Below are 22,013 nucleotides of genomic sequence, written 5' to 3' on the forward strand. Positions count from 1 at the left end.
TGATGTCTTCAGTCATTTAAGAGCTCTGTATTTTGCATTAGGACTGAGTTAATGTACTTTGGCAATCTTCGTACTTTAAAAAAAAATTTTAATTAAATTTTCAATAGATATACAAAAAACAAACTTAACCAATAAGAAATAAACAAGCATTCCTAGTTGTTACAAAGCTCAAATTATGATAAAAATTAATATCAAAAGAAAAATTCTATCGAATATGGAGCAAATTCACAAATGTTATACAAGGGTAGCCTTGACTAATAGGATGATCAAGATTGGGAACAATATGTATCTAGGATACTTGTCCAACCTGTGAGAAATGACAATAAGTGATTCTGTTTCAACACAATAATTTCTTCATATTTTCTATAAACATGTGGAAGGGCATAATCAAAAGAAATGTCTAAGTCCGTTTTGGGCCCAAGTTGCCCAAAGTCGGACAAAAGTCAGACATGGGAAAAGGTCCATTTTCGAAAAATACGTCAACATTTTTTTTTTCCCCCAAAAATCATCCAGCTGTACATCCAGCTGTCTGATTATCCAGACCACTAAGTCATCCATCTTTATACCCCATTTTCGTCCATAAATTTGTCCAAGTCACAAACGTCTAGAAAAAGACCTTTTGGGCGCAGGAGGGGCCAGGAAAGTGATGGACTGGACACCTAAACATGGCACCAGAGTAGTGGGGTACCTTACAGGGCACTGCTGCCAAACTTCACAAAAAGGTCCCACATAAACATCTCACTATAGCTCCCTTATAGGTCATGGTGAGCCCCCTAAAACACCCCCATAATCTACTAGACCCACCTATCTACCACCCCAATAGCCCTTATGACTCCAGGAGCCACTTATATGGCAGTACAAAAGGGTTAGGGTGTTTTGGGGTTTTTTGGGGGGGTGCACATTCTTCACCATGAATGCAGTGGTTAGAGTGGCTTATGGGCCTGGGTCCTCCTCTCCATGGTTCACTAACCCACTCCCAAGACCACTTAAGCCACCTCTATGCAGCTCTACTAGGCTTTCCTATGCCAGGCTGCCAGGTGCTGATGTTCTGGAGGCAGATATGTAAAGCTGTTATTACGATTTTTAAGGGGGTAGGGGGGTGGTCAGTGATCACTGGGGCAGTGTGTGGGGTTTTTACTTTGTTTCTGCAGTGCTTATCTGGTCACTTTGAATACCTTCTTGTGACTTAGACCTGATTTTAGATGGCCTAAGTCAGAACGTCCACGTTCCATCTAGGCAGTGTGGTAAAACTTTCGATTATACATGCAGTACGACTAAGTCTAGGACGGCCCACGTCCTGCCCATATCACACCCTCGAAACTCCTCCTGACACGCCCCTTTAAGCTCTGGTCGTTCAGCAGCACTGTGAAGGCCTAGGTCGTTTTTAAATATTTCTAAAACCCGGCACTTGGACAACTTGTCTTTTAGATCATCCAAGGCCGGTTTTCAGACGTTTTTCTGTTTCAATTATGAGCCCCTTAATGTATTCCACCATTCATGGTAGGAAACTCTTAAGTTGTTTTTCCAATAAGTGACAATAATATGCAAGGCTAAAGCAATCTGGGCTTTAAATCAAGATAGGGGTCAGATGATCGAAGTGTAAGTGTTCTATTTGATATCTTAAGTTAAAGGAGCATTTATAGTAAACACGTTAGAAATGGTATCCCAAATCTGAGACCAAGATTGTGATAAGTTGTTACAGGAAAAGATCATATGTGATGATAATGATCCAGGTGAAGTACTGCAGGACCAACAAAGATCAGGTGGTTTACGTGAAAGTTTTGCAAGTTTTGAAGGAACCCAATAGACTTTATGTAAAAGCTAATGTGGGATATAAATGTTATTAAATGTAAATAAGCTTACGTAAGGAAAACAAAAAACAAGTTTCCTATTAGAGTAGAGCGCTAGTCCCATCATAAGTCTTACCTTGTATCCGAAAATTCTAGGTTGACGACATTGAGAACTCTCTTCCTATTAGTGCTGTAGTAGTAATCGACAAATTCTTTTAACTTCATCTTACATTCCTTCTGCTTGGTAACGTCCGTCACATCTACTACTCTCTCTGGGCCTGAAAAATTAACGGTGAAGTGTTAATTTTACCCAAGAGCAAGCAAAGCGGGCAGAATATGCCAGATATCAACGGAGATAGAGCTTTCCCGAGACAGATACCTTCCTTCACACCTTTTAATTTTGCTGAATTATTCTTCACACACGCCTACTAACAAAGAAATACCTTTCATACATCATAAACTTTCTCATCCAATTTCTGGTATGCTAACTTCTTAGTTTAGTTACAATAATCAATTCCTAAGAATTCATTTGCGAGGGTGGTGGTTTGAAAAGTTTGAGGAGGCTACGTTAACTTGCTTTTTAATCAAACTTTTCAAAACTACCCTCGTATTTAAATTTAAAACAAATTCTGCGCTAAGCTGTATATCTGTCATTTAGTCGGGAAATTTGGCTGGATTATGTATTTCTAACCTAACTTCTTGAAAAAGGGTGTACCCCCATCTGATAAATATCACAAAAATGCATTCAGAAAGGTCTAATAATACAGCAAACTGATATATCCTTGCATAAGATCAAATCATATACCACAATAAGAATTTTTATCTGCCCTCTTGCCAGAACGCTCTTGCCGTAAAAATGGCCTTTGCTTGCCTTTACCTGGATCTTTCCTGTGCACTAAGACTATCCCCGTCTTTTACAAAGATGCGCTAAGCTTTTTAGTGCACACTAAATATTTGAGCGCAATAAACGCTAATGCGTGCATGTTATCCTATGGACACGTTAGCGGTTAGCACGCGCTAAATCCACGCTAAAACGCTTAGCGCGCCTTTGTAAAAGAGGGCCTATATTTCCGGAGCCAGAAACTGGCCGATTTTCAGTTTCTTCCATTAATGGCCATGTGCTAATATTGCAAGTCCATATTAGCACATGGGTCCTTATTTCGACCCATTTTGTAGGCCCGGATTCTGTAACCAGCACTGCTGTCGGCGGCCACCTTAAAAGCAGCCACCGATCAAGTGTCAATCACGCAACGGCGCCGGGTACACAATCATGCCTCTGGCAAAAATAAGCGCCAGAAATGTAGGCCTATGATGTGAATCGTGCCTCCACAGGCACTTTAGGCCGCCTAACGCCACTTCCGGCATTAGCCACGCCCACAGTGGCATTAAGCAGTCTACAGAAATGAAATTCCGGCACCGATTTTTTTTAGGTGAACCTTGAAACTCAGTTAAAAACATTGTTTCAACAGTATTTTTTTGCTGAGTTGGGCGCTATTTAAAGAATCCAGGCCTAAGGGCTCATGCCCTAAGCATGCAATCAGTTAGCACGCGGCATGCCCCCTTTGCAAAAAAAAACCCATATATTTTTTTAGCATGTGCGTTTGAAACTTACTGAGGGATGACTAGGCATATTCTGTGGCAATCTCTTTTAAGCTGCAGTAAGCCCGTGTTAGCCCCTAAATATGAAACTGATACCGAAGTCCACTGCAACAGTAGTTATTCACAACTTATATTTTTATTCACATACATTATAATTTCAAATTCCATCAGCCAAGAAGCAATGCAAAAAGTTAACAAAGCAATGATGCGTGCCTCTAAAGCAGGGGTGTCCAACCTTTTGGCTTTGCTGGGCCGCATTAGCCGAAAAAAATGTTTCTGGGGCCGCACAAACATGCAAACGCTGCAGCAAGACAGAGGAAGGAGCCGGCAAGACGGTAAACACCAGGGGGCAGCAGAGGAAAACACTGCATCGCCCTCGACCGGGGCCGCACAAAATACTTCACTGGGCCGCATGCGGCCCTTGGGCCGCAGGTTGGACACTCCTGCTCTAAAGGATAGACCAGTACAAACCTACATAGGTATAACAGTGGGAGAGGATATGCCAAGCATTCAACCAGTCACAGATTCATAAAAATCTGTAACTGTTTTACAGTCTGTGATAACTGTTTGCTCATATAAGTTAATTATTAAGATATGGAAATATGTAAACATGAGTGATTGTATTAAGAAAAAAAAAAAAGCTTTCCGTCATCACCTTGCCTTACTGACATAACATAACAAACTTTTATTTGTATATCGCAATACACAGAGGCTCGATGCAGTTAACAAAAATTATCTAAAGACCGTACATAGGCAGTTGGGGTTCAAATGCAATCAGTGCAATCCAAATATAATCTGTACAGTACAAATACAAGGAGCAGTTACAGTCGTTTGGGGGAGGGGGGGAGGAATGAGAGAGAGTCGCGGAAAACGCACCGAGTTAGTGTTCTGCTAGAAACTTATTGAAGAGGTGTGTTTTTAAGCTTTGCCTGAAATGCATGTATAATGAGGAGGACCCTATGATGGGGAGTAGTTTCCAGCTTAAGTGAGATGCCTGGTAGGATGACAGTTTTGTGACGTAAGAACTACAGCCTTGCTAATTTTTTTGAAACACCACCACTGCGGCATACAACGGATAATCAATTATACAGAAAAATTGATTTAACTGGCATTAGAAGTCCCAAAAAATATTCTGATGTCTGGTCACTGAAATACTGCTCTGCTGCTACAATCACCTCCGAATCACTCACATTGTCGCCCTTCCAAACTCTTTTTTAAGGTTTATAGAAAATAGTCAGATGGAGCAAGATCTGGTGAGTAGGGTGGATGGTCTAGGCACTGAAACCCCAAATGCATCAAAACATCTATCATTTTGCCAGCCTTGTGAGCAGGTGGATTGTCTTGCAAAGAGAGAACTCCTTTCTGCAGCTTCCCTCTCCTTTTTTCTTTCTTCGGCACAGGAGGTTTCAGTAGTATTTTGCATTAACTGTTTGACCCCCATGGAAAATAGGAAGTCATTACCACACCTTTCTGATTCCAAAACACTGTGGCCATGACTTTTCCTGCTGATTTTTGGGTCTTGAATTTCCTTGGCCTTGGAGAACCTGGGTGCCGCCATTGCATGGACTCTTGTTTTGTCTCAGGATCGTAGTGACATAACAAGTTTCAAGTTTATTAAAATTTTGATATAAACGAAATGCGTATAACAATAAAAAATCTGGGGGGGAGGACAAAATAAAACAATTTAAACAGGTAAGCATACAATCGGTGTACCCAATTAATTAGTGATACATGGGGAAAAAAGGAGTGAACTACAATTATTAAAGAAAGTAGAAGAACATTTAAGGAAAAACAACATCAGGAGGGTAACTGAAAATGTTTTACAAATAAAGGAAGGTCTAAAAGTGAAAGGGAGAAGTTGTGACCTATAAATAGATCTGGTTAGGTTTAATTATTTGAACTTGAGATTGTTGATAAGTTATCCTGTTTAAGACTCGAATGCATCTTTATATAGGTGGCTTTTTAATGTGCTTTTAAATTTTTCTAAAAAAGTTTCACCATGTTTCATCAAACATAAGCTTACAAACCCAAATAAATCCTCAGTACGTATATTGGGAAGTGACACACAATGGTATAATAAGTAGAAGTGTAAGTAAGTGTATATGAATAAATATAAATATGTGAATGTAGGGGAAGTGGAGTCAGTCACAGGTCTCTACCAATCTGAGAAAATAAATTCTCAACAGCACTGTAAGTGGCTAATTAAAGTCAATACATACCTATTACATCATTTAATACTTCCCCTATGTATTAAACTGTGCTCTAAATCAATATATATAATTACATAGCCACTTCCCAAACATTTAAAACTAAATATATCTAAGTGTAGCCATAAGTGTGGAATTAAATCAGTACAATAAAAAGATCTCTGACAAACTTTCATGAATTATTCTTCCTTCGCTGATCAGATTGAGGATGGATAAATCTCGAAAGCTTGTCAATGACACATTGTTAGTCCAATTAAAAAGTGTCGTCTATAACTTGGTTGTCGACCCTTATTTTCATATTCATAAATAAAGCATCACAACTGCAAAAATACAAGTATGCTATGGAGTCCTCATATTTGGCAACAAACCACTAGTAGACAATAAACTTTGCTGAGCAGAAGACAATCCAATATTTCTTCAGACGCCTACAATTATCAAACAAAAATTTTCCAAATGCTTCAACTTTCAACTATTGCGGAGTGGAAAAGTAGCCTAGTGGTCAATGCAGTGGCCTGAGACGCTGAGGAATTTGGTTCAATTTCCACTGCAGCTCCCTGTGAGTCTGACCCACACAACTCTTTCTCCACAATAACTGATCCCTAGAGCTGTTAATCACTAGCTTTTAACTCTGTTAAGTTCACTCAATTTGTACCATCTTTTAATCATTGTAAACTTCACAGTCCTGCGGTATATAAACTGTTATTATTATTATTACCCTTCCATTGCCCCAGGCACAAAATACACTTCTCCCTCGGTATTTGCGGGGGTTGGGTGCAGAGCTGGACCGCAAAGTCTGAAAAATTGCGAATAAGTTTTCGGCCGGCTCTGACCCACCCCGGCCTCATTCCGGACCTTCCTGCCTCCCTACCGGCATCCCAGACCCTTACCTGGTGGTCTAGCAGGCTTTCAGGGCTCTGGAGACTATGATGGGAACTCCCCGCAGCCATTTTCTGTGAGCGATCTGCACGGGGCAGGAGCGTAGGAAGATCGCTCCTGCCCCGAAAGCCCGCCAGACCACCAGGTAAGGTCTGGGATGCCGGGAAGGTCTGGAATTAGCATTTTATTAAAAATTTTTAAAAAATTGCGAATAACCGAATCCGCGGATACTGAAACCGTGGATTCGGAGGGAGAAGTATAAGTACCTGTATATAATATGTAAATGGCTTTGATTGTAACCATCTCCTTTCCCTGTGTTATCTTATAACAAGGATTCTTGCACAGCTACTAATTGTTCGCTACATCTTGTAAATTTTTTCAACCCTCTGCTTCTAGCCCCTAAATAAGATTCCTGAGTCTGTAATCAATGAGAGTTTGGGACCCTAAAATCACTAATTTAGAAATAACTTGAGGTAGGAACACTGAAGCATTCAAATAGATCTAATGTAACGATTGTAGGTCTGTCCAGAGGTGGAATATCCACAGAGTAAACAGATAAGGCAGAACTATTAAACAAATACTTCTGTTCAGTGTTCACCCGCGATGCGCCGGGAGCTGGTCCACAGCTGCAGACGGGAGATAACCAGAAAGACCCGTTTCAAGATTTCAAATTTACGCCCAGTAGCGTCTATGACGAACTATCAAGACTCAAAGTAAACAAAGCCATGGGACCGGATAACCTACACCCCAGAATGCTCAGGGAGTTAAGGGAAGTCCTGGCAGAACCATTATCTGTTCTTTTCAATCTTTCCCTAAGCACAGGAAGGGTCCCCTTGGACTGGAAAACCACCAACTTAATCCCACTCCACAAAAAGGGCTGCAGGACAGAGACAGCAAACTACAGACCAGTGAGTCTTACGTCTATAGTGTGTAAACTCATGGAAACACTGATCAAACAGAATCTTGACACAATCCTAGACGAAGAAAAACTGTGTGATCCACACCAACTGGTTCACCCAGGGTAGATCCTGCCAATCTAATCTGATTAGCTTTTTTGACTGGGTTACTAGACAAATGGACGCCGGAGAGTCACTGGACGTGGTATATTTGGACTTCAGTAAAGCATTTGATAGCGTCCCTCATCGAAGATTACTGAACAAGCTGAAATCGATAAGATTAGGAGACACTCTAACTACATGGGTTGGGGATTGGCTGAGCGGTAGACTTCAGAAGGTGGTGGTGAACGGTACCCCATCCGAAGCATCGGATGTGATCAGTGGAGTGCCGCAGGGTTCGGTCCTGGGCCCGATTCTATTTAACTTATTCATAAGAGATATGACGCAAGGACTTAGAGGAAGGGCACCACTGTTCGCGGATGACGCCAAACTTTGCAACATAGTAGGCAAAAGCTTATTACCTGATAATATGACACACGACCTACTGTTGCTGGAACAATGGTCAACTACTTGGCAGCTAGGCTTCAATGCTAAAAAATGCAAGATAATGCACCTGGGTAAGAGAAACCCGTGTATAACTTATGTACTAAATGGTGAGACCTTGGTTAGGACCACGGCGGAACGCGACCTAGGGGTGATCATTAGTGAGGACATGAAGGTTGCCAATCAAGTGGAGAAGGCTTCCTCCAGGGCAAGACAAATGATGGGGTGTATCCGCAGAGGTTTCGTCAGCAGGAGACCTGAAGTTATGATGCCGTTGTACAGAGCCATGGTGAGGCCTCACTTGGAGTACTGTGTTCAGTTTTGGAGACCACACTACCGAAAGGACGTGCTGAGGATCGAGTCGGTTCAGTGAACGGCCACCAGGATCTCAAGGATCTCACGTATGAAGAAAGATTTAAAAAATTGCGGCTGTATTCACTTGAGGAAAGAAGAGAACGGGGAGATATGATTGAAACATATAAGTACATCACGGGATGCATCGAGTCAGAAGATATCTTCTGGCTCATGGGACCCTCGACCACCAGAGGGCATCCGCTGAAGATTAGGGGAGGGAAGTTTCATGGCGACTCCAGGAAGTACTTCTTCACCAAAAGAGTAGTGGATCATTGGAACAGACTCCCACTCCAGGTGATAAAGGCCAGCAGCGTGACGGATTTTAAGAGAAAATGGGATACTCATGTGGGATCTTTAAGGGAGTAAATTCAGGGGAGGGGATACTTGGAATGGGCAGACTTGGTGGGCTATAGCCCTTTTCTGCTGCTTTTTTCTATGTTTCTATAAGGAGTTTATTCTCATTTTGTCCCACATCTGCAAGCTTGTTATGAACATCCAAACCCAACTGCAGAATGTTTCCCATAGTACTGCCTTATTTTTGAGTCACTGTGGCCCTGTTTCTATAAACTCATCTAATTCCTGGTTGTCGTTCAGCGTGGTGGTCAATCAACCGCTCGGCACTGTTTATAGAATCGCGCCTAGGGCCCCAAAAGATTCTTAGATGCTGCTACGTAGGCATTGAATCCTTAGTCCCACTGCCATTTAGACCAGGTTTGGTTTGAGTACCAGCGCTTAAGTCAATCCACACCCAAATTTGCCCCTAACCAGACCTACCGTACTTGCCAGTAGACACTTATCAGCAGGTTCAATTTTTTAAATGATTTTTTAAAATTGGTTTTTAATGGCAAAATTTATTGTGACAACCAAAGTACATTTAAAAACCTATTCACCAAACAGGGGACCCAACACGGGTCGTGTTTCGGACAACCTTCATCAGGGGTCCATGGTATAAAAAGAAAGAAAAATATGTCACAAAAAAGTTCCAGTAGAAAAAAGCAGAACATATGTATCGCCGAGGGTCTAGCGAGATTTTATAATACTCACTTCACGGTACAGCGGTATATAAGAAATAAAATTATTATTATTATTATTATGAGGGGGGAGGCGGGTAATTTTAATATTACATATTGTACAAGGTATTTGATTATATTATAGGGAAGGGTGGGAGATAAGAGCATATCATTTGTACTATTGATGATTATTAAGTGATATATTTATTATTAATCTGTTTTAACATATTGATACACTTATTGTAAGTTTGAAAATTAATAAAGATTAAAAAAAAAAAAAAAAAAATTTACAATAATATAAACAAGCAAAATGAGTTGTAATAAGACGAAGAGAGATCTTGAAAAGAAAATTGTGCTGGAGGCAAAAACACAAAGTAAAAACTTTTTTTAGGTATATTAAAAGCAAGAAGCCGGGAAGTGAATTGGTAGGACCGCTAGACAACCCAGGAATAAAAGGGACTCTAAGGGAAGATAAGGTCATAGCAGAGAGATAAAATGAATTCTTTGCCTTGGTCTTCACCAAGGAAGATGTGGGGGAGTTACCGGTGCCAGAAATTGTATTCAATTCTGATGAATCAGAGAAACTCATACAAATCTCTGTTACACTGGATGATGCAATGGGTCAATTTGACAAATTGAACAGTGGCAAATTGCCTGGACTGGATGGTATACATCCCAGAGTGCTGATAGAACTGAAAAATTAACTTGCAGAGCTATTGTTAGTAATTTGTAATTATTCTTTTAAAGTTCAGCATAGTACCAGAAGACTGGAGGATGGCAAACGTGACACTGATTTTTAAAGAGGGTTCCAGAGGTAATCCGGGAAATTATAGACCGTTGATGCTGAGCAAAATGGTAGAGATAAAGAACAAAATGACAGAACATATACGTAAGCATGGATTAATGAGAGAAAGCCAACATGGTTTTAGTCAAGGGAAATCTTGCCTCGCCAATCTACTGCATTTCTTTGAAGGGGTGAATGAACATGTGGATAAAGGTGAACCGGTTGATATTGTGTCATTAAATTCTGCCGGAGAATGTGGTGAAATTAGTTAGCTTAGCGGGGTTTAAAAAAGGTTTGGATAATTTCCTAAAAGAGAAGTCCATATGCCATTATTGAGATGGCTTGGGGAAATCCACTGCTTATTCCTGGATAAGCAGCATTAAAATCTGTTTTACTACTTGAGATCTAGCTAAATACTTGGGAACTGGGTTGGCCACTATTGAAAACAGGATACTGGGCTTTTTGGACCTTCAGTCTATCCCAGTATGGCAATTCTTATGTCCTTAAATAAAAGAAGGAAAAACCTTCCTAAAGAACAAAGGGGAAAAAGTAAAACTCCACTTAGTCCCTATTACTGGAGGGCAAAGTAATGATATCAAAGGAGTAAAAAAGGATAAATTATATCAATCAAAAAGAAATGACCCCCAGCACTCATACAGCACGTCATAACAAACTTCAGCCAACCAAATCCTCAACAGAAATACCAGTGGATACATCTGAAATTAATGACTTTTTAACATCAAGTAAGCTCATCAGCTGTTCAAGCAAATAGAAGACATAATTATTCCCCAAGTATTTAACAAGACATTTGCAAGGCTATCACAAATAAAATGAAGCACTGAAACTAGGTTCAGCTCTTTTTAACATTTTTATAAACGATATTGCAGAACGGTCTCTTTGCACATGACGCCAACATCTGCAACAAAGTAGACACCCCAATGGTGTTGATAACATGAGGATGAATCTAGTGAAGTTTGAAAAAAAGGTCCAAAATTTGGCAGCTAAGATTTAATACTAAAAAAAATGCTGAATCATGCATTTGGGCTGTAAAAAAATCTGAAGGAGAAGTAAAATATAGGGGTATTGTACTTTTTTGTGCACTAAAGAGCAGAACAGTGATTAGAGCTACGGCCTCAACACCCTGAAGTTGAGGGTTCAAATCCCATGCTGCTCCTTGTGACCCTGGGCAAGTCACTTAATCCCCCCCTCCCCCAGGTACATTAGATAGATTGTGAGCCTGCCAAGACAGACAGGGAAAATGCTTGAGTACCTGAATGTAAATCACTTAGATTATAAGTGGTATAGAAATAAATGATCATATCTGATGATCTAAGGTGGCCTTACAGGTAGAAAAGGTGATAGCAAAAGTTGAAGATGGTTGGATGCCTAGGGAAAGGAATGGCCAGTAGGAAGAGATGTGATAATGCAATTCAATAGACCACACCGGAGTCGGTCCAGAGAACAGCTACTAAAATGGTCAGCAGTCTTCATCATAAAGTGTAATATCTATACTTTGGAAGAAAGGCAGGCAAATGAAGATATGATAGAGACATTTAAATATCTTCATGGCATAAATACACAGGAGGGGAATCTCTTTCAATTGAAAGGAAGATTTGGAATGAGAGGCCATAGGAAGAATGGGAAAGGAAGAAAGGAAAAGGGAATGGGTCTTGCATATCGCCTTTTTGTAGTTATACAACAACACTCAAAGCGGTTTACATACAGATACTTAAGCATAAGAACATAAGAACTGCCGCTACTGGGTCAGACCAGTGGTCCATCGTGCCCAGCAGTCCGCTCACGTGGCAGCCTTCAGGTCAAAGACCAGTGCTCTAAATGAGTCCAGCCTCACCTGTGAACATTCCAGTTTAGCAGGAACTTATCCAACTTTGTTTTGAAACCCTGGAGGGTGTTTTCCCCTATAACAGACTCCGGAAGAGCGTTTCAGTTTTCTACCACTCTCTGGGTGAAGAAGAACTTCCTTACGTTTGTACGGAATCTATCCCCTTTTAACTTTAGAGAGTGCCCTCTCGTTCTCCCTACCTGGGGCATTAAGTGACTTGCTCAGGGACACAGGGAACAGCACAGGGTTTGAACCCACAACCTCAGGGTGCTGAGGCTGTAGTTCTAACCACTGTCTCCTGGTAGAGGTAATGGAGACAAAATTGGTGATTTCAAGAAAGTATTGAATAGGGTAAGGTTATTGGGTAAATCTATATTTTTGTGGTTTATTGATTAAGCATGGGGTGGGGGGATAAATGGTTGGTTTTGTAAATTTGTAAGTTGAATATGCTTTTATTGACTTATTATATGTTACATATTTGTGTCTTGTACTGTTAGGACGTTTGGAAAATTAATAAAGAATTTAAAAAAAGAAAGTATCAAACAAACACATGAGAATGCTAGAGGAGAGGAAGGGATAGTAGATGGTATGGAAGGACAGATAGGATAGGCCATAAGGTCTTTATCTGCCATCACTGTCTATGTTTCTTGCAAGAATTGGAGACCCTGGCTCCCCAACCCCTAATTACCACCCAGCTGCAGGGTAGTGGATGCTCCTGGCTCCCTGGCTCCAAACTACTTTTTTCCCCCCCATCTCCCCACAGGAAGGACCAAAATCTGTATTTCTAGGCTTGAGGCCATACCCTCTGTTTTCCGCACAACAGAGCCACTCGGAAACAAATAGGTACGGAAAGGTAGGTCAATACTATGTGAAAATCTGGATTATCAGCTGACCGGATGTGGGCAACACCTGGTACAAGCCCCCATGTCTTCCTCTTATTTTTAACTCGTGCCAAAATGCAACACAAACATGCCAGCACACAGCTCCACTTCAGCATGGCTTTTAGTAAGTCACAGAGCCACAATTACACTAAAAAGTGCTCAGCTGATTGTCTGTTGCAAAAGGCTAGAAGGTAGAAAGAAAAGAGAAGTCTCGCTGATACTTATGCCTTTGTTTTATGGTATTTGCCTGACAGCAGTGTGATTATATTTGTTTCGCAGAGTCTTATTCTCTCAGGTTTCCTTCTGGCCTGTGACCCCCCCTCAGCCAATTCCTTGTTAATTGGTTCTGTCTATCATGTACTTCCTTCTCTATGTGCTTCTGGTAATGCTTAACTTTCTCAACAAAGAGAAATTTTTTAAAAAAAATCTGTAGTAGAAATGAGTCTGTTCTAACAGACTATAATTCTGCATATTCAGTTTACTTTATGAAAATATATCTGCATGAATAAATCATTCTCAGAGTCCTGCTCCGTGCAGATATTTCACAATGTACTAAGGATCAGAAAATCCAACGTGTCAAAGGTGTTTATAGTTTTTAAAATCAAACACACTATCAAACAACATTTCTGTGCCATAACAGGGGTATTTTATTTAAACTATATTGTACTATATGGCCACAGTTTACCAAGGCATAATCAGTCTATTAATACTTTAGAATACATGCATTTCACAGAAACACCATTTAAAATGGGACAGCTTCGATCTTTCTTTTCTGATCACTGTATTCATTTTTGCAAAGACTGTCGAAGCGGATTCAAATTTGTTGTCTGATGGAAGCAAAACAGCTCAATGGTTGCAGGAGAGGTGAATGCACGTTGAGCCTAAGGGTAAGAAGGAAGGCAGCTGACACTATTTGTTGGTCACCCCTCAGTCAGTAAAGCAAGTGAAAATCTAGAGTGGGAGATGTGAAAGGGTATATAAAAATTGGTAGTGGGGGGGGGTCACTAAAGCAGAACCATATGTGAAATGTGTATATGCTTTGGCACAAAAAAAAATAACAGCTTGATATTTGAGGGCGGATTCATACGTCATGGCAACTATTCCCCCCCCCCCCCACTTGAAATTGCGCCAACACTGGAAATCTAATATACGTTTGAAAGTGTGCGACATGTGCTTCTTAATGTTGCCGCCAGATGAGAGATGACTGCAGGAATCTCTGGTACGGGAGAAGCAAAAAAACATGTCATTTGAAATCATCGTTTTATTATATAATAATAATAATAATAATAACTTCATTCTTATGGCATATAGTATAGAAAATGAACAACAAAGTACAAATTGTTTACCATAACTGTCATTTCGTGTTATTCAGCCCAACGAGGATAACTAGGAATTCCAATCTATTTGCTTATCCAAAAATTACTGGCTGCAGATACAAGACTTTTTTTGGATAGGACACTTGCATTTCAAGCAAGTAAGCAGCCTGGTAGGACTGTCTTATGGCGCATTTCGAAAAGTAATTAAGTCAACGTTGTTTGATAAATTCATTTCCTAAATGTGGATTATTATTGTTAACAAAATTTGGCATTGAACATATTTAAGAAACTTGTCGTATTTAAATTATCTGTATTTCGCCGATTGTCCCAGCCTTCTGTGTAAACCGCCTAGAAATTGTTGGATTATGGGGGTATAGAAGAATAAAGTTATGTTATGTTAACATCCTTCAAAGCGCTGTCATGTAGGATCATGGCATTGCGTAACAGTTCTGGATGTTTCTCTCGTGCTGAAGGTGGCACTGCAGAAATGATTTGTAATACTGTGCATTCGCAGTGTGTTCCTCACGGACTGGATGACACAAGACAGCCTGGGAGACTACTTTGAAGGATGTTAACAGTTATGGTAAACAGGTTGTACTTTGTTGTTCATTTTCTACACTGTATGCCATAATAAAATGATGATTTCAAATGTCATGCTTTTTTTTTTTTTTTTTTTTGCTTCTCCCGTACCAAAGACTCCTGCACTCATCGCTTATCTGGTGGCAACATTAAAAAGTGCACGCCGGACACTTTCAAACGTACATGTTACATTTCCAGTGGTGGCACATTTCCAAGAGAAAAAAAAAAAAATAGTTGCTACGACTTAGGAATCGACCCTCGTATTTTGCACTTAAGTCTTTATTTGCTGTATGACGGCATCGAGGACACATTTTCAAATCCATTTACATGAAGAAATTGCTATTTACCCCGGGTAAAATGCTTGGATGAGAATTGCTCTCCTCTGCCTGGCTAGAAGTATTCACCAGCTTTCACAGGGCACGTGTCTTTAGCTGGGTAAAAAAGAGATGTTCCCGTGAATATTTTTAGGTCAAGGGAGTACAACAACGTACGTAACATTCAATTTCAAACACATGCGCATTCACTTTGTCCCTGCCCTACCACCTGCCACAATTGGGCGTGCAAAAAGTACACGGGCAATTTCAGCATGTGTGCGGACTTTGCAAACTGCTAGTTTTCAAAAGAGCAACAATGTGAGTTGGAGCGTAGCTGCAATAAGCTTAGACTAAAAGTGTCTTCGCATTCTACAAAAACAGGGGCTAATTTTTATGAATTGTCCTCGATTAAAATAGTGCAATAGAAATAAGCACAGAGAGTGTGCACTGAACAGACGGACAGGAGGAGTTGGGACGTGTTCTTAATTGGAGCAGATGGCCGAGCACCTGACATCAGATACATTTTGGGCTCCGCTTGTGCCATTCTGTTGTACGCCGGATACATGTCAGCTTGTGCACTTGTGGTACGTAACTGCTGGCTTCGTCCAGCCTCTCGTTGGAAAATGAGCACGAAGGCTGAAATCTGTTGTGTCTAGAGCATGGCAAAAGGGTGGCACAATTTACACAGCACCATAAGTCACTGTGCTGAATACAAGCAAAACAAAGATGTCTTTTTTTTTTTTGCGAGTTGCATAGAGTCCCAGTTAAATCTGGCTACAGATCTGAGAAAGTGGTCCATCTTGGCCAAAATGTTGTTGGCAAATTTTTAAAAATGACGTCACTAGATGTAGAGCGGTATGATGCCATTGTGTGGATTCAGATAAAATGAACTTTCTGTCTGACTCATCCCCTCCAACCCTTGACACAACCAAGAAGTTGCTCCTTATATTTTGGAATCTGATGGGTATCAACATGCAATTTGAAGGTTAAAAAAAAAAAACAAACATGTTAAAACATACAGATGCAATCCAAGTCTTTCATTCAATAAGTGGAGTAATTTTATCACAAAAGAGGTTTGAACTGAATCCATCATTTATGCTTACTATTCCAGCATAAATGCTCCAACCCCAAAACTGAATGCCCTAAAGTTTGGGGAAATCCTGAAAACCTGACTGGAATCCGGCCCTCGAGGACCGGAGTTGCCCACCTATGGACTCTAGAGCCGTGGTTCCCAACCCTTTCCGGGAGGACCACCAGGCCAGTCGGGTTTTCAGGTTACTCCAATGAATATGCATTGAAAGCAGTGCATGCAAATAGATTTCATGCATATTCATTGGGAAAATCCTGAAAACCTGACTGGAATCCATCCCTCGAGGACCGGAGTTGCCCACCTATGGACTCTAGAGCCGTGGTTCCCAACCCTGTCCTGGAGGACCACCAGGCCAGTCGGGTTTTCAGGACAGCTCTAATAAATATGCATGGAGCAGATTTGCAGGCCTGACACCTCCATTATATGCAGATCTCTCTCATGCATATTCATTAGGGCTCTGCTGAAAACCCGACTGGCCTGGTGGTCCTCCAGGAAAGGGTTGGGAACCACGGTTCTAGAGTCCATAGGTGGGCAACTCCGGTCCTCGAGGGCCGGAATCCAGTCAGGTTTTCAGGATTTCCCCAATGAATATGCATGAAATCTATTTGCATGCACTGCTTTCAATGCATATTCATTGGGGGTAATCCTAAAAACCCGACTGGATTCCAGCCCTCGAGGACCGGAGTTGCCCACCCCTGCTCTAGACAGTCGGTTCTCCAAAGCATCCTGCTAAAAAGCTGACTCGCACAAGACAATTTGATATTTATTTTTTAAAGAAAAACAATTAAACTCACAGGTGTCAAAGTCGGTCCTCGAGGGCCACAATCCAGTTGGGTTTTCAGGATTTCCCCAATGAATAGGCATGAGATCTATTAGCATACAATGAAAACAGTGCATGCAAATAGATCTCATGCATATTCATTGGGGAAATCCTGAAAACCCGACTGGATTACGGCCCTCGAGGAGGGACTTTGACACCCCTAAATACCTAGACTTGTGCGAGTCAATTTCATGCACCTCTCTAAATCCGAGATCCTTCGACCTCCCTTACGTTTTGACCTTCTTTGTTCTTCTTCCCTATATTTACTGCAGTTCCTCCCCCTCTCCTCAAGTGGAAGTCTGTAATGTCTTGGCCTTCAATATATTTTAAACATTATGGACCCCTTCCTTAATTTGTAAATCACTTTGAAATTACGATAAAGCGATTGAATTAAAATTTTAATAAAACTTGAAAAATTTGAAATTATCACAGGTCCAATATTACATAAAGGGGTGTTACATGAAATCCTGTTAACATGATGTGCTTAAAAAAATAAAAAAAAAGTGAATGTGGAACTATAGCACCACGTAACTTGCAATGGCTGAAAGTTAAGTATTTGGAAAGGGTTCTGTAAATACTATGAGTAAAAACTTGCAATAATTTTTGATTTTGCTTCTGATGCAGGATTGAGCCTAATTTTGGGTTGTTCTGTGATTTGGGGAAAAAACCCCAGTTTTTTCTCCATCGGTTAACTGATTTTTTTTGCTGTTCTGTTTTTCCCGACTTTATAGACAAGCTGATGATAATAAATGGGTCTTTTTTTTTTTTTTTTTAATAGAGTTTCAGATGCTTTTAAAGCCTATGCCTTAAGCTTTGAGGCTCACTTTATGAATTGATAAATATCAGCCCTGGCTCTCTCTTACATTGTTGCAAGTTTAACAAACTTAGGAGTCCTTTTACAAAGGTGCGCTAGCTTTTTTAACGCACGCACCGGATTAGCGCGCGCTAGTCGAAAAACTACTGCTTGCTCAAGAGGAGGCGGTAGCAGCTAGCGCATGCGGCATTTTAGCGCACACTATTCCGCGCGTTAAGGCCCCAACGCGCCTTCGTTAAAAGGACCCCTTAATGCGATTGTTTATGTTTATGTAATATTCAACATTTAAACCCAGTCCTCACACACTTTTTAAACCCTGGCTGTGGTGTTTAAAAAAAATAACAGACTCTGTGCCACCCTATAGGCAGTGGCACCGAATATATATGGAATACCGTAAGCATCAGTAGCTGTAAATATACGAGGGGCTGCTGAGAAGTTCTCAGCCCATCCAAGAAGAGAATGATGTGGAGCCATGAAACTTATAAGTTATTCCCCACGTTTCTTGACACTTTTGTTTCAATGATTATGAAATGAAACGAAAAGTGGCAAGAAACTTTTGGAATAACTTATAAGTTTCATGGCTCCACGTTCTTGGCCGGGCTGAAACTCTTTCAGCAGCCCCTCGTATTGTGATGTCATAATGCCTCAATCCACCAATGCCTAAGAGCCAAGTTCATCAGTGATGTCACAGTAGCTTGGTTTCCCTATACTTGTGCCCATTTCCTAGATGCAGTTGCCTCACTGAAACCAAAAGTGTCAAGAGAAGTGTGGAATAATTGCAAGTTTCATGGCTCTACATCATTCTCTTGGTGGGGCTGAGAACTTCTCAGCGGCCCCTCAACTACTAAGGCCTGGATTCAATAAATAGATGCCAAATGATATTCTACAGCAGACATTCTGGGATCGGCACCCTTTATAGAATAGTATTTTATTTATATATTTATTTATTTCGATTTCTATTCCGTTCTCCCAGAAGCTCAGAACAGGTTACAAGTAGACATTCATAATCGTTGGATGTAGCAACTTTGGGCATAAAGATTTACGCCAACTGCAACCTGGTGTAAACCTTAGCATGTAAATTATACACAGGTCCCTTGTCAGTAATACTATATGCATCTTTATTGAACACCCCTAACATGACCATGCCCCCTTTTGACCCCTATGCATTTTATTGCCTATGTTAAACAGATATCTTCTATTGCCTCATTCCAGCATCCACAACCAGACACAGAAAAACGCATTCCCCATTCATACCCCCCCCCCCCCGATCAAAGAAGTAAAACGATCAAAACTACACGACGGCCTCCTGGCCACTCAAGCAGCAAGACTGGACAACCAGATCTCCAACCTTCTGACGTCCACCCCAGACTACAAGACGTTCAAAAAAGAACTAAAAACTATACTTTTCAAGAAATTCCTGAAACAGCCCTAACCTCACATACTCTCAAAATCACTAAAATAGACAAAGGATCTACCCTTTACCTTCATATCAAGAACAATTATGCTCCCACTGAAACCCCAGTTTACAAATCTTCTGTTAAGCCTCCTTGTTCTTAACTACCAAAGAAATATCAAAAGATCTACTCTTTACCACTCTAGCAAAATCTATTGTTCTCCCATTGTAACCCTGTTTATAAATCTTTTCTAAGCCGCCTTGAACCGCAAGGTAATGGCGGAATAGAAATCCCTAATGTAATGTAATGTACTGAGCACTGTTAGCATGGATGCTAGCCCGGGAAACTGTAGAGAGTAATATTCAACGGTTCATAGACAACCCCGCGAAAGACAAAGGCGCGCGCCGACAACCGAACGCAAGACGGAGGCGCGCGCCAAAGAAAATTACAGTTTTTAGGGGCTCCAATGGGGGGGTTTTGTTGGGGAGCCCCCCCCAGTTTACTTAATAGAGATCGCGCCGGCGTTGTGGGGGGGTTTGGGGGGTTGTAACCCTCCACATTTTACTGTAAACTTAACTTTTTCCCTAAAAACAGGGAACAAGTGAAATTTTCAGTAAAATGTGGGGGGTTACAACCCCCCACACCCCCCACAACGCGGCGCGATCTCTATTAAGTAAAGTGGTTCCCCCCATGCCCCCCCCCCCCGTCGGAGCCGTAAAAACAGTAATTTTGTGCGGCGCGCGCCTCCGCGCTGCGCTCAATTGTCTGCGGGCGCTTTTGACCTGACACCATATTCAACCCATGGTGGCACGCAACTTGCAAGCTGCTCCCCAGACATTCAAAGCTGGGTTTAAGGGGTCAGCCAGATAAGTGTGATATTTGACACTTAATCAGATATGAAGATCCGAATAAAGACAGGACTGTGTTTTATGGAGTCCTATTTAAGCAGTTATCTTAAAACCCACTTATTTAAACATTATAATATAACATTATGGATTTTTATATTATCACGTAGTTATAATGTACTTTTAATCTTTCTATCTATACTTATTTTAGTTTATATTGTGGTTTCCTTATTCATTAGTTTTAATGCTTGTATTAGATACTTAGAATTTTATTATGTATGATGTTATTATCATATTGTATGCTGAGTACCTATTGTATATAAACCACTATGAACTGCTGGTTAGGCGGTATATAGAAATAAAAAATAAAAATCATTCTTCTTATTATTATTATCATCATTGCCAGTTATGTGTCGACTCCATCCCCAGAATGCCCCTATAATGGCTGGTTTCAGCTTCAGCCACTGAAAATGCCCAGTTAAGTGATTTTTATTCCATTTTTGTTTTTTTTTATTTTCATGTTTATTCCTTACTGATCTCTTTCTTTATAAGAGGGGGCTTAGTTTAAAAGGGCAGATCAAGAAAAGGAGTGGGGAAGGGACACGGTCAACCAACTGTAATTGATTGAAAATATATCGTTAAAACACAAAACAGAAAGCCTAAAAGAGTCCTTTAATCCTTTTTGTATCCTATATGATTCGGTTCATGGTCTAAAGCGCGCGAGGAAAAAAGCCGCGCAGACAACCGAGCGCAGGACTTCATCGCACCGAAGAAAAGCCATATTTTAAAGGGCTCCGACGGGGGGTGTTGGTGGGGAACCCCCCCCCCCCCACTTTACTTGATAAAGATCGCGCTGGAGTTGTGGGGGGTTTTGTGGGTTGTAACCCCCCTCATTATACTGGAAACTTAACTTTTTCCTTCATTGATTGTTTGGCACGAATTTGCACACATAAGCCCCCCCCCCCCGATGATAGTGTGCGGCTGGCCCATTTAGTGCTGCCGTCTCTCCTTCTCAGCTAGCACTAGAGCCGCTCATTTGAGGTGCTCTTCAGAGCTTACAACCCCACATCTATTTTGTTTACATACTGAATCTTAAGTTTAAGAAGCCAAAGTTTCTCACATGACGTGTGACACCTTAGGCATGCCCTATCTTTGTTGAAAGGTGTGCAAATGATCCTATGTTATAATCTAGGTATGTACTTGTGAATTCTGCCCAACCTCTTCTACCTCTGTACATGGCTATCAGCAAAGTACCCGCCATCAGGTCGCATACAAAAGAAAATGATTTCTTTATAAAAATTATTCCTTTAGAGCTGGGATCAATATATGGCACCCAAAATTAGCCAAAATTCATTAATAAATTTTTTTATACCATACGCAACATCACGTCTTCTTCGTTCCTCGGAGCAAAATTTATTAGCAACCCCCAACCTTGAACCATATTAACACTAGAAGAAACACTATCTTTTCAGCAGTTGCCCCCAACCCTCTGGAATTCGGCACCAAATGCTCTAAGAGGGATAATCAATCTTGAGAAATTTAAATCTTTTCTTAAAACACTCTTTTTCAAAGATGCCTTTCAAGTGTAAATGTCCTTTTAAGGATTCTAAAAAAATTTTAATCTTTTAGAAGTCCACTTGTATTGGGGCTTACTTGTTTTTAATCCCGCCCTTTTGTTTATACCTTTATATCTTAACTTTTCTTTAATTATTCTCCCATTTTTTCCACTCGTACCCGTTTGTCTAATCGTGTATGTCATTGTTTTGTCTAATCTTGTATGTTTATTTTGTTTAAAGTATATAAAATTGTATTATCTGTCTTTACCCTATTTTAAAATGTATAACCACGTTGAAATAAATGATAAGGTGGTATATCAAATTTTTTATTAAATTGAAACTTGATATACCGCTTAAAAAATTGTGAATAAAATTTGAGGGGATATAATTATAACAAGAACCATAACATGACGTACTGGAACAAATGGGAAAGGGGGGGGGGGGTCGAACTATAATCGTAATAGGAGAGACTGACGAAGATGGGCAACATAGTAGGGAGGGG

At 40.7% G+C, this 22,013-nt stretch overlaps 1 protein-coding gene across 2 annotated transcripts in view; it reads right to left on the bottom strand.

Moving 5' to 3' along the window:
* The window catches only part of PHF2 (PHD finger protein 2), a 287,511-nt gene that overhangs the window by 129,124 nt on the left and 136,374 nt on the right, over positions 1–22,013 (bottom strand). The window contains exons 1-2 of one of the 2 annotated variants that reach the window (XM_033926404.1): positions 15,026–15,102; positions 1,927–2,068 (exon numbers count right to left, since the gene is read on the bottom strand). In XM_033926404.1, the coding sequence (XP_033782295.1) occupies positions 1,927–2,015 (89 nt within the window). In that variant the 5' untranslated portion in view covers positions 2,016–2,068; positions 15,026–15,102. Of the gene's footprint in view, positions 1–1,926; positions 2,069–15,025; positions 15,103–22,013 lie in introns of those variants that run through there. The other variant, XM_033926403.1, reaches the window with a different exon arrangement.

This window comes from Geotrypetes seraphini, chromosome 17, assembly GCF_902459505.1.
Source record: "Geotrypetes seraphini chromosome 17, aGeoSer1.1, whole genome shotgun sequence".
In the NCBI taxonomy this organism is placed as follows: Eukaryota; Metazoa; Chordata; class Amphibia; order Gymnophiona; family Dermophiidae; genus Geotrypetes; species Geotrypetes seraphini.